Source organism: Castor canadensis, chromosome 1, assembly GCF_047511655.1.
Source record: "Castor canadensis chromosome 1, mCasCan1.hap1v2, whole genome shotgun sequence".
Taxonomy (NCBI): domain Eukaryota; kingdom Metazoa; phylum Chordata; class Mammalia; order Rodentia; family Castoridae; genus Castor; species Castor canadensis.
Genome location: NC_133386.1, coordinates 54,579,813 through 54,594,085, shown reverse-complemented (window position 1 = coordinate 54,594,085; position 14,273 = coordinate 54,579,813). Strand labels below are relative to the sequence as shown.

The following is a 14,273-nucleotide window of genomic DNA, read 5'->3' as shown; positions in this document are numbered from 1 at the left end:
CACTGCAATTCAAGGTCTATCTAAATCTGTTGCTTTGGCCCTATTAAAACCCTTTAGATACTAAAATCACAAATACCTTCTTCGAGGGTCTCAGGAATTTTCATTCTAGCAAGATGACACAGTAAAAGAACTCTGGTCTTCAGGCTATATGGGCAGGTAAGTGGAGGCTCATTCTTCTTTAAATTAATGCTGCCAATTTCTCTGATCAACTAAAGTAAATAAAATAATTATTCAAAAATACATACTTAAAAAAGCATTTACTTTAGTACTTAACTGCTCATCAAGAATTTTGGGAGATCGGCCTTACCTGTGGTATTAGAATATTGTCTGTTGGTCTGCTTGTGGCATCTTTATTATATTGAGGATCAAATTCAGAGGCCCCAGCCAAAACCATGATGAGACCTACAGAAACAAAAGAAATATAAAGGTAAATAACTAAATTTCCTTATCTATTTCTCTTCCTATGATACCTCCTTACTCTTAAAGTAAGGCACTTTTCTAATCATGCCCAAAGCTAAAAATCATCTGAACTCCACTACTGACAAGTATTAACTTCTCTTAAAAAGAAAAGAAATATTTCACTTTTTTAAAAAAAGTATACAGTATTATCTAAGCAAAGTACATCAAATTAACCACACCAAAGCAACTAGATACATTAAAAATCACTTCAAGTATCACTTGTTTCCAGAACTAAGCATTTATTCCACATAAACTTGCTGAGGAGGGTTTTATTTCATGGGATATTAGTAACTGTTACATATACAAAGGGGGCCCTACAGTTAAATACAGTTAAAAAGAGGTAAAGGTTTCTTCATAGCATGATTACTGTAATTTTTGGAAAATTATGGAATCCTGTAGGGTTTTGTGGAAATGAACATAATTTACGAGCACATAATACTAGCATTACCCTTGTAAGACTACAAGCTCTGTAAGGACTGGCACTATAGTCATCAATCTTACCTTACCTTTAATGCAGGAGAAAACAGATCTAAGTAATAAAAGGCAGGACCATTCAGAAGTTAAAGTGCACAGACCCTGGAGTTTTATCACTCTGTAGCAAAATGACCTAGGGCACTACTCTTCACCTCTCTCTCTGCTCTTCAGTTTCTTCATATATGCCCGACAAACAGCAAGCACAGTAAATGTATGAGCTATTACTATATTCAAATGTTTTCATGAAAACAACACGGTCCTAAGACATCAACGTAATCAAGGATATGTAAACAAATCCATCAGCTAAATAATGCTTTTCTGACAGAAATAACTGTGTAAGAGCAAGTACCATCTTCAGAAACCAAGATCACTGAGACAAAACCACATGAAAACATTATAAACATAAGCTGGGCACCAGTGGCTCATGCCTGCAATCCTAGTTACTCAGGAGGCAGAGGTCAGAAGGATCACAGTTTGAAGCCATTCCGGGCAAACAGTTCCACCAGACCCTATCTTGAAAAACCCTTCACCAAAAAAAGGGCTGGCAGAATGGTTCAAGTGGTAAAAGTGCCTGGCTCGCAAGTGTGAGGCCGAGTTCAAACCCCTGTGCCAACAAACCCAGACAAAAAAGTTCCCAAGATCCTGTCATCCCACCTATGGGAGAGGTTTAAGATCAGGAGGAATGTGGTTCTAGGCCACAAGTTTGTGAGACCCCATCTCAAAAGAAAAGGCTGGGCACAATGGCACTCACCACCTGTCTTCCCAGCTACAGCAAGCAATATAAAATAGGATCATAGTCCAGGCCAGCCAGGGCAAAAGCAAGACCCTATCTCCAAAATAATGAGAGCAAAAGGGCTGGAGGTGTGGCTCAAGTGGCAGAGCACCTGCCTAGCAAGTGCAAAGTCCTGAATTCAAAACCCCAGTACTGCCCCACCCCCAAAAAGAGGAGTATCTATGGTTGTACACAGCAATCATTCTGAAAAGCAACACTATACCCAGGGAAAAACCTCACAAAGACAAAGTATTGAGGATGGTGCTTTTTTTTTTTTTTTTTTTTTTTAAAAAAAAACTCTCACAAAAGTTTCAGTCCTGGAGGACTGGGGTAAGACTCAAGTGGTAGAGCATCTGCCTAAAACCCTGGGAATGAATTATTTTGGCTACTGGCAGTTTTTTGTTTTGCTTTGGCTGCAATGGGCTTGAATGCAGCCTCACACTTGCTAGGCTGGCAATCCACCACTTGAGCCACACCCCCAGTCCTTGTTGCTTTCCTTATTTTTCATCCAGAGTCTTGACTTTTTCACCCAGGCCAGTTTAGACAATGTCCCTCCTATATAGCTGGGATTACAGATGCACACCAACCATGCCCAGCTTATTGGCTGAGATGGGATCTTGCTAACTTTTTTTGGTTCATGCTGGCCTTGAACCTTAATCCTCCCAATCTCTGCCTCCCAAATAGTTGGAATTGCAGACAGGTGCCACAAGGCCTGGCCTTGGTTTTCTTTCAACACACCCAAGAACTCTATTTTTACTGTGTTTAATACAATATAATGCAGTGGTTCAGGGCTCGGGAACCATATTGCCTAGGCTCAATCCTGACTGTGTTGTTCACTATTTATCTTTGGGCATGTTAATTTTTCTGTGCCTTAGCTTTCTCCTCTATAAAATATGCTTAAAAACAACACTTACTTATGGGCATAGCACAGATTAAATGACATGATGCATTTACAGTCCTTAGCAGTAGCTGGCATACAACAAATAATGCTAGCTAGTAATATTAGAAAATCTGCACATACAAAGCTTTACCGTAAGATTTCTGATAAGACACATAAATGAATAAATAGGAATAATGTAAATACAAATCAAGATATATGATAAAGGGTGTTAGCACTTCCCTCCAGCTTCAGCTATATGAACTTATTATCTATAAAACTGTAAAATGGAATCTCTCCGTAGTCAATTCCACAAAAATGACTCAGAAAGTAATATAACTAGTATCCCAGTTACTAAAGATTACCTACGTTTCATATCCATATTTCGGGTTTTATAAACAAAGTATGTATAAATCTGTGTTGTGCGTATTAGAATCTGGTCTCCACTGTAGCGTATTGAGCGATACCACCAAGAGCCCTAAAACACAAAGAAAATTATAAACAAGAAATAAAGCATGAAAACAATAATAAATGTTAACTTTGGTGGTCAAACTTTCCAAATATTCATAAACCAATAAAAATACTTGGGTTGTAAAACAAATGCCTCTGTTACATATTTAAAATAATTTACTTAGCAAATACATTGCCTAAAGCCTAAACACCAACCAAAGTCACTGCATGTAGAAATTGTGTAAAGACAAAATAGGAATACTGCTATAAGCTGGTTCCTAACAATAACATGTTTTAATAAATATTAGATAAATACAGGAGCAATTTTATAGTTGAGATGATACTTTCATTCACATTAATGCATATGACTGGATATGAAAAAAATAAGACAGGTTCATTACAAGCCTCACTGCAGATCTAAATAAACTCCATTATCATAAAGAATACAAGTTACAAAAGTAATAAATGATAGGACTTAAACTCTATAGCAGCTCTATATTATAATATTCTGCAGCTATTTTTAAAACAAAAAATGCTATAGGGCTGGTGGAATGGCTCAGACAATAGAGCACCTGCCCAGCAAGCATGAGGCCCCAAGTTCAAACCCCAGGGTCGCCAAAAAAAAAAAATGATTGCTATAAATGTTGTGCTGCTAATGCTAAACAAAAATGGTCACAAAACAATATATAGAGTAAAATCAGATAAAAATTAAAAGTACATGTATATACATAATGCCTACAAAAAGAACAAAGTTATCAGTAATTATCTCAGAGAAGTTGAGGTGAGTAGACACGAAGACTTTCACTGTAAACTCTAAAACGTATATCTGAATTATCTGTTAAATTCAAGTTTTGAATTGGAACAAATACGCTTTTATATACTCAAATGATGTCACCTTTAAGAAAAAAATCTTTAAAAGTACATTTCAATACTAGATTCTTAAATCCAATGCAAATTAAAATCTTATAGAAAGACTCCAAAGCATACCTTTAAAAAAAAGTTAATAAATAAAAAGAGCTTGGGCTGCTGAGATGGCTCAAATGTTACTGCACCTGCCTAGGGAGCAAGAGGCCCTGAGTTCAAACCCCTGTACTAAAGCAAAAAATAGTAAAATAAAATGAACTAGAACTTACCACAACAACTGGAAGGATAACCATAAATGCCAATCCATATACAAGTAAAACCTAGAATTGAAGAGAAAAAAAAACCTAAGACATTCATTAGGTATTATAACAACATCCATGAACATTTATTTTGAAGCTTTACAATGAGGACATGCTACTAAAAGTATTTCACATGTATTATCCCATTTAATCCTTATCATCAAACTTTATAAAGAAGATACTATTTCTTCTTTTTCTTTTCTGGATACAGTACCTGAAGCAATATAAGGTTACATACTTTATCCACGCAGTAGGAGGGTTGCTAGGATTTGAACTCTAGAACCTATGCTCTTATTTGCTATAATAAACTACATTTTCATTTTCTATTTGCTAATATAATATAGATAATAGCAAAAGCTTTATGAATTATGTCTCCCACCCAGTCAACTACTTCCTATACCCACACCTTGCAAGTAGCACCTGGAAATAATTAAGAAGTCCTTGGACAAAATGACCCCTTTCCCTAACTATCAAAATGCTAGTAATTTCTATCTACTGCTTGATCCTAAATCTGTTAGTTATCTATCCCTTCTCTATTATTCCCACAGCAAATTAAGCATGACAAATCCACTTATATGCATTAACTTCAGACCCCTGAAGATGGCCAATTCTAATGTCATAAAATAGCCCTTCTCGCTGGACACCAATGGCTCGTGCCTGTAGTCCTGGCTACTCAGGGGGCAGAGATCAGGAAGATCATTGTTTGAAGTTGGCACAGGCAAATAGTTCACGAGACCCTATCTCGAAAAAACTCATCACAAAAAAGGGCTAGTAGAGTGGCTCAAGGTGTAGGCCCTGAGTTCAAACCCTAGTACTGCAAATAATAATAATAATAATGATAATAAAATTAAAAATTAAAAAATCACAATTTGTCTTATTTTTAAGCCCACTCACCAAAATTGAATTTTTCTGGTCAACTATCCAGGCTGGCAGGGCAATTCCAAAGCTTGTGGCTGAAATACAAAGAATATCATAGTTTCTGAAGAGTCTCTACTTCTAGTTTTATTTATTTATATTTCAAGATCCTGCCTTCTCCCCATTTCAGAAAAAAACGTTATGTTGGACTCTACTACACAAAGTTAAGCTATCAGTTTATATCTGAAACTTCTCATTTTCCAAAAATGGAGAAAAGAAAAACCTATTTAAGCACACAATTTCTTTTTTCTAGAAAACAAATTCTTTTACACCTTGAGTTTACATAAACACTACAGTGTTTTCATAAACACTATGAAAATATAAGAAGATGCGGGAAGTCACTAAGGGAAAACAGATTTTTTTAACGTAATTGTTACCTACTAACTGGAAATGATTAATAATGTTAGAAATTACACTTCTCTCTGAGTCAATTTAAGTTTATCTTTCAAGTCTTTAGAAAAATTAAGTAAAAAATTAGAGTTCAATTTATGTACGTGTTTAACTCCTTTTGATTGTTATCTATCTATAAACTATGAAAATCAAAATATTCCCTGTAATCTTGTTAATATTTTCATAATATATAAAGTATCATCAATAGTCTATAATCATCATTTACTGCACCTTGAGGCCCATCTGGATTTCCAAATTCTTCCCAATTTTTCCGGGACTCTTCATCTGTTAAACTAGCATGAAAAGAATAAGGTTACAAAATTAAAAACCTCCACAAACTCCACAAAGTGATTCAAAGAATCAATTAAAGTCTCTCTAAAATCAGAAAAGAAAAAAAAAAAAAAAGTAGGGGGTGGACAAGGAATGCTGTATTAACAGACAATGCTGCAAATTCCTGGTTGGCTCATGTCTCAAGTTCAACCAGTTCAAGCCAGATGAAATTTAAAGGTTGCTACATTTTCTAAGCAGGTAAGAAAGATTGTAAGTGATTTTAATTTTTTTTCTGTATATTCTCATATCCAAAATTTCTTCAATGAGCATATTTATACTTTAATAATGATTATCCACATTTTTTTTTTATTATTCATATGTGCATACAAGGCTGGGGTCATTTCTCCCCCCTGCCCCCCACCCCCTCCCTTACCACCCACTCCGCCCCCTCCCTCTCCCCTCTACCCCCTCAATACCCAGCAGAAACTATTTTGCCCTTATTTCTAATTTTGTTGTAGAGAGAGTATAAGCAATAATAGGAAGGAACAAGGGTTTTTGCTGGTTGAGATAAGGATAACTATACAGGGAGTTGACTCACATTAATTTCCTGTGTGTGCGTGTTACCTTCTAGGTTAATTCTTTTTGATCTCACCTTTTCTCTAGTTCCTGGCCCCCTTTTCCTATTGGCCTCAGTTGCTTTTAAGGTATCTGCTTTAGTTTCTCTGCGTTAAGGGCAACAAATGCTCGCTAATTTTTTAGGTGTCTTACCTATCCTCACCCTCCCTTGTGTGCTAAAGCTTTTATCATGTGCTCAAAGTCCAATCCCATTGTTGTGTTTGCCCTTGATCTAATGTCCACATATGAGGGAGAACATACGATTTATGGTCTTTTGGGCCAGGCTAACCTCACTCAGAATGATGTTCTCCAATTCCATCCATTTACCAGCGAATGATAACATTTCGTTCTTCTTCATGGCTGCATAAAATTCCATTGTGTATAGATACCACATTTGCTTAATCCATTCGTCAGTGGTGGAGCATCTTGGCTGTTTCCATAACTTGGCTATTGTGAACAGTGCCGCAATAAACATGGGTGTGCAGGTGCCTCTGGAGTAACCTGTGTCACAGTCTTTTGGGTATATCCCCAAGAATGGTATTGCTGGATCAAATGGTAGATCAAGGTCTAGCTTTTTAAGTAGCCTCCAAATTTTTTTCCAGAGTGGTTGTACTAGTTTACATTCCCACCAACAGTGTAAGAGGTTTCCTTTTTCCCCCGCATCCTCGCCAACACCTGTTGTTCGTGGTGTTGCTAATGATGGCTATTCTAACAGGGTTGAGGTGGAATCTTAGTGTTATCCACATTTTTTGGTCATACTGTGGGTTAAACTCAGAGTCTCACGTTTGCTAGGCAGGTATTCTTACCACTTGAGCCATTCTATCAGTCATAGTTTTTAAAATACAAACTTAATGCATAATGGTGGCTTCCCTCCAAAACGCTGGCATCACGTTCTCAAAGAAACAAATAAACACCACTTGTAGAATTCTATTGCTGTGAAAAAGGTCACTTATATTGTTTAAGATCATACTTTTCTCCTAAGACAAGTGACAACAGACCTAGGAAAATACTTCCTAAACAACAGCTTCAAGGTCAGGCAAGACAAGAGTGACAGAATGATTATTAAATACCTACATAGAAAAGTAACCCATGATCTGGAAATGGCTCAAGGCACATACTCAAAATGGTTATAATCCAGATTCTAGCTAAATATTAAAAAGCACTAAAAGAAAACAATTCCTCCAATGTAGTTAAGGAAGACAAGGTAAACCCACAAAAAAACCTGATGGATATCAAGAAAAGAATTCTTTTTTGTTATTGTTGAGACAGAGCCTCAGGCTGGCCTCTACGTCCCAAGTGCTGGGATGGCCTATGTATGCCACCATGCCCAGCTTCTTCTAGATCAATAAACAAAAATTCTGTTTATGTTCAAATGTAATTTTAAACATATTTCCATTTTCCAGAACTTAAGAAGCAACATAGTTTCAATCCTACAAAGCTCCAAATTGAAAAATGCAGAAATACTTCTACAAAATAGCAACAAGTACACTTACTGTCAATGATTTGGAAATACTTTTAACCTTATCTAAATCAAATTGGCCATTTATGAAAACAAATGTTTTGATATCTTGAGTCCTATGTAACTGTCACTTCACTTATACTACTGGACCCAAGGCTATAGTAAAACACAGAAGTCAATGAAAGCATGTACCTGCAAGTTAGTAAGTAGTAGTGCTGATTTCGTTTTTCTGCTGAGGAAAGGATGTTTCTCAAAATATTTTGCCTGTGCAATTGTCTACCAAACCCAGAGTTTTGGCTATTGTTTCTCTCACTATTCTGTCTTCTAACCACATCCTTTCCAAAAGTAATTATTTCTGCCTCTTCTATCTTTTTGATGATGGCGGCAATGAACTGTTCTGTTCTCTATACAACATTCTCAGGTTTGGTAAAATAAAGTACAGCTCACATCACAGAAATATTTCTAATTTTGCATCCTGCACATGCATACATACCCATGTTTATGATGACATTAATTCATTTATTAAGCTGATACAAGGCACCATGTTGGATACTCAATCAAATTTAAGAAATCAGCAACTTGTTTTGTTCTTGGAAACATGGGCTTGCTATGTAGCCGAGGCTCACAATCCTGCTTTAGCCCACCAGGTTCTGGAATTATTGGCATGTACCACTATGGCCTGCTCAACAATATTTTTTAAAAGTCAGTAGAGAGCAAATAAGTTTTTGCTACTTATGAGTGCTTAAGAATAACACTGCTCCTAAGAGTTAATGAAACTTTTTAACTATACCACCATAAATGGTATATATGAACAAACATCCTGGCTGAGGCTCTAAATATCACCAACAATGCCAAAAAGGAACTGGCAAAGTGGCTCAAGTGGAAGAATACCTGTCTAGCAAGTGTGAGTCCCCGAGTTCAAACCCCAGTACCACCCAAAAAAAATGACAGAAAGAATAACAAACGCTAGGTTTTTATTAGGCCCTGCTCCAAAGTCATCAACCAATTTTTAAATTACCTGAAAATAGCAATTAAGGCATGGCAATGTTTGTGCAAAGAGAGCACCTGGTGGGAGGAAACATGAGGAAGAAGGGAGAAAAGGAGACACCACTGAACAACAGCAATCTGGAAGACAACTGCTGGGAAGAAAATGTAGTATTCACTGCAGAAGCTTTACAATGGCCTGGCTTTATTAAAGAATCACCATTGGGCAATGCCCCCTTCACAACAACACTACCTCACCCATGTCTACATCTAAGCCACCAAGGAAAACAACATTTGTGAGTTCTGAAGAGATTTTTAAAGAAAAAGTTTCTAAGCAATAAAAAAAAAAGGAAAGCTTAAAAATCCACATCTAAATAAGTACAACATTTAACAATAAAAAAACCAAGGAGTAATAAATTATAACGAAATTTTGAAAATATCAAAAAATGAACTTAAAAGTAAAAATTAAACTTGTTTCTAAACAGTACAAATGAGACAACTACATTGCCAAGAAAAAATAAAAAGATTTAGCTTAATAAACAGCCTCAAAATGAAAACGAAGTATGAGTATATGCTCTTCTATTTCTAAGGACACTTAGAAAACAGCTCAATTAACTTATCACTTACTACTTAAGTTCACAGAGCGAAAAAAAGCACTAATATCAGTACCAACTCTAAGTCACTTAAAATTAAGGTTAATTAAATCGCTATTTTCAGACTACTGAGCAGTTCCATAAACAACAGATTTAACGTATCTTTTAATAAAAGGTCACCATTTAATAAAAGTGTATGATACCTATTTTACTTACAAGTTTATTAAAAACAGAAAACTATTTTATCCCCACTTTAAAATGTGTACTGGGGTCCATGGTACTTACGCTGCATAAGCTTTGGCTATTCTCATGAACATAATTTCATCACCTCCTTTATCTGGATGGTATTTAAGTGACAGCAAACGATACTGTTTCTTAATTTCTGCTACTGTTGCCCCCTAAAAGAAAATACTTCGTGTAAGTAAAATTAGCATAATGCCATAAATAAATAATTCATCCTATATTTTCTGATAAAAGAAAGTAGTATTTCATCCTATGTATTTCACTCTTTAAATTTCATCTCATACATTTCTAAATAAAAATATGCTTACTTTGTCCAAGGTATTTTATTGAGCACTTACTGTGTGCCATACTATACACACCCTAGTTATTTGAGAGTGAAACCACATAATACCACATTAAAATAAAAGCACACTGACATTTAAATATCAAAAAAGGGCTGGCGGAGTGGCTCAAGTGGTAGAGTACCTACCTAGCAAGCGTGACACCCTGAGTTTAAACCCCTGGACCACCAAAAAAATAAAATAAATATCAAAAATGAAAATAGCAAACTAATACCAGCTCAGGAACCCTTGGATTAAAGGTTAAGTTCCTTTATAATTTGAGGAATACTGATTCTATTTTCTTATCAATATTTTAATATTAAAGAAACATTTAGTAAGTTTGTTTTATCTCCCAATTAGCCCTAATTTACGATAATTTTTGTATCTTTTGGGGGGAGGGCAGGGAAGGTTGGGGTTTGAACTCAGGGCTTCATACTTGCAAAGCAGGTGCTCTACTCTCTTGAGCCATACCTCCAGTCCATTTCGCTCTGGCTATTTTGGAGACGGGGTCTAGAAGTATTTGCCCAGGCTGGGCTGGAACTACAATCCTCCTGATCTCAGCCTCCCAAATTACAGGTGAGCCACCGGCATTCAGCCTCTATCATTTTATTGCCCCAAAATCATTTAATCTCATATTCTTGATGACCATGATTGTTGCAATAAGAAAAGTCAGATTATATGCAAACTTGTCTTCTACAAAGCAGAAAACTACAAGATGAACATACTCCTTACTTTGTATTATATGAACTTCAAGATCAAGCCACCTATTGAACAAACCAGAGGTTAAAAAAAAGTTGCTTGGGAACACAATGCAAATAGCACTAGACTCAATCTGGCTACTAAGAAGCTATGAAATCCCAGACAAGAAAGAAGTTTTCTAGGAAAAAAGCTAGATGATCTGTACCATTAATTTCAGTTCTAACTTTCTAATGACAGATCCCAAAGGCTAAGTTTTCTATAGGGGCTCATCAGTTAAGTTCAATCAAGAAATCACCTAAGGCTCACATCAAGATTAACCTGAATTTCTATGATGACACGAGTTTCCTCTGAGACTCCCAACCCAGAGTTAGCACAGTGTCCAAGTGTGAATCAACATGAGGTCAGAACATTTTATCATTTTCAGTAGGTAGAGTACCTGCCTACTACTAAGTACAATGCCCTGAGTTCAAACCCCAGTACCACCAAAAAGAAAAAAGCAAAAATATTTTTATCATTTAAATAACTTCACAGTTTTATTTTGTTTTACTTTTTTTTTTGGCAGTACTTGAACTCAGGGACTCACAATTACTAGGCGGGTGCTCTACCATTTAAGCTACTCTTCAAGCCCTTTATAAGTTAGTTATTTTGGAGATGGGGTCTCATGAACTATGCGCGAGGGCTGACCTCAAATGGTGATCCTCCTGATCTCTGCCTCCTGAGTAGCTAAGATTACAGGCGTGAGCCACCGGCGCCCAGCTTCAGTTTTATTTTTAACTTTGTATTAAGCCAATCTTATGGATGTCTTCTAAAAATACATCCTCTACCTTCTCATTTTCAAATATTAATACATTTTAGCAATTATAAACTAATCCTTAATAATGTGGAAATTACTAGCTGTAGCTTATACACATTAGAATAATAATGAATTAAAACATTTGTGTGTGTGTGCAGTACAGAGGATTGAACACTCACATGCATCCTAGGCAAGCATTCTACCACTTTGAGCCATGCCACTATCCTGTGTTTGTATTTTTGTTTTTGAGATAGGGTCTCATTAACTTTGCCAGGCTCACCTCAAACTTGCAATCCTCCCACCTCAGCCTCCAAGGTAGCTGGGATATAGGTGTGCACCATCGTGCCTATCCAGGTATCTTCTTTTAATAAAAGATTTAACTGACCAAAGTCTGATTTCTTTAGACATGGCCCAATTTCTTTTAGAATGTGGACTTACAATATTTTCACGGGATCTTTAAAATAATGTTCACTATGTAAAAATATTACTTACAGGATCCAAATTTAATACTTCATAAGGATTATATTCTTGATATTCTCGATCTGTTTTGGAAACTTTGTACGCAAGGAATAAGAACAATGCCCATCCTGCAAGCAGAACTATTTTCCTATTTAAGAAAAAGATAGATGAAATATAAATGAATACATCTGAATGGCTTTCCTTTAAGAGTCTAATGACATTATAGCAAGATCAAGATTTAAAACAATCTTAACTAGCTCCATATCAAATTCTACAGTGTAAACTTCCCTTACAGCAAGAACAGTTAATACTGGACTCGCTAAATTAGATCAAAGTATGTAAATACTAAGTATTCAGTAAGCCAATTAATGTAAAAAAGAATTGTTCTTGACCTACCAATTACACTTTTACAGTAGGATAAAGTAAGAAAAATTAAGTTAACTAGGCAAAGATGAATAAATTGCCTTGTTTATAGTAGCAAATCTTTGGAAACAACCTAGTGTCCATTTTCAGTAACTGAGTAAATCATTTATAAAGGACTAATTAAATAAACCATAATGAAACCACACAATAAGATATTTTGTAGCCAAGACACATAAAGATGTACATCAGTTTAAAAAGGATATAAAAGAACATACGATTTGAAAAAGAACTCATTTCTTCTTCCTCCAATGTGTTATGTTTAATAAAAATACTCAAAAGATGGTTCTACCAGTGTTAGACACACTAAAGAAAACGTTCTCATATACTATATATGCACTCTTGAGGAACTACATGGCAATTAGGTATTGAAAGCCGTCAACAAGAACATACCCTTTTAACTTATAAATCCATTATACTTCAAGAAATTTAGAAGGAAACAAACTAGAATTAAGTGCACAGAGTATAACAGGGTGTTACAGATATAAACAGCAACAACAACAAAAAAACCTGAACATCTTAAATGTCCTTCAACAGACAACTGGATAAACAAATTAATGGTACAACTACACAATGAAATACTTTCTAGCCACTAAAAGTAAAACTTATTGTGAAAGACTGCCTTGCATTGTTAAATTTAAAAGCCAGCTTTCATGCTATATAAAACACAATCCAATTTCTATTAGCAAAAAAGTATATTAGAAATAAATGTGTGAAGTAATCAACATACTGGTGACTACCTTTGGGTGATGAAAGTGAATGACATTTTTATACCTTTTGTATGACAATTTGTTACAATGAACAGCATGTGTTAGGCAAAAATACAAAAATGAATCACAATCAAACAAGTTGAGGTGACTTGCTTTTAAAACTGGAAAGAAAACTTTCTATGTGTTTACACTACTTGGTAGGAACCTGGCTTAAATGCATTCAGTATTGGGAATGAGCCTCTCCATTTTGAATGATCCAGTTCTAACCTGTATGTTTACCTTTACCACTCTGATCTTTTAAAGAAAACAAATCCCCATCTCCCAGTGTTCTGGAGCTCTCCCCACCATCTTACATTTGCTCTCTTTTTCCTTCAGCCAAAAATTCCCATTCCCCATCTCTGCCTACCCAAACTCTACATTCATCCTTCAAGATCCAACTCGAAGGATCCACTCTCCGAGAAGCAATCCTTTGCCTTTGCTAAGATGATCAATGGGGGTGAGCTATAGTTATAGCCACAAAAAAAGTACAAACCATGACTTCTCTTAGTCACAGCCAGTTCCTGGGACAGGATCTTATTCGGTTTGGATTAACCCTAGGGCAGCTTAACAAAGCTGGCAGTCAGATACAAATTTCTTTCCACTTGACCAAAACAGTACTCTAATCCTTATTATGGGCATATAACTTCAAACTGCTTTCTATACTACCCTATGCACATCTCTACTCAAAGGAGAGAGGGAACCCTATGTGAAGCACTTCCTTAGCCTAACTAAGGAAAGAAGAGTTGAGAACATAGACCACAGAACAAAACTCCTTCAGTTCAACTCCCAGCTTCACCACTTAACTAGAAAAGCTTGGCAAGTTGCTTGTGTCTTTCCAATTTATAGGGTGGGCTTAATTAAATGAAATTTGGTATATAAAGTACTTAGAAGGTATCTCATAGGGAGTGAGCAATCAATTCATTTTAGCTGTGGGCTATTATTAATAACCCTGACCCAAACCTCAGCTGTCAGTTTAGACATCACTAGGAAAGCCTTCTCTGTCTTAGGTCCTTCTGTTGTTTCATGATAATCAGCCTCAGCCCATATTGCTATGGTTTGGATATTCTTTAGCCCCCAAGGGTTGATGTGCTGGAAGCTTAGTCTCCAACATGGAAGCATTAAAAGATGCAGAACCTTTCTTTAAAAGGTGAGGTCTAGCAGAAGAAGAT

The 14,273-nt window shown here is 36.0% G+C and overlaps 1 protein-coding gene across 2 annotated transcripts in view; it reads right to left on the bottom strand.

Moving 5' to 3' along the window:
* The window catches only part of Sec63 (SEC63 homolog, protein translocation regulator), a 67,994-nt gene that overhangs the window by 25,260 nt on the left and 28,461 nt on the right, over positions 1–14,273 (bottom strand). For both annotated transcript variants that reach the window (XM_020170093.2, XM_020170094.2), the window contains exons 3-10: positions 11,969–12,083; positions 9,707–9,819; positions 5,732–5,793; positions 5,090–5,148; positions 4,166–4,216; positions 2,952–3,060; positions 308–402; positions 77–209 (exon numbers count right to left, since the gene is read on the bottom strand). In XM_020170093.2, coding sequence (XP_020025682.1) covers positions 77–209; positions 308–402; positions 2,952–3,060; positions 4,166–4,216; positions 5,090–5,148; positions 5,732–5,793; positions 9,707–9,819; positions 11,969–12,083 — 737 coding nt within the window. The remainder of the gene's footprint in view (positions 1–76; positions 210–307; positions 403–2,951; positions 3,061–4,165; positions 4,217–5,089; positions 5,149–5,731; positions 5,794–9,706; positions 9,820–11,968; positions 12,084–14,273) is intronic.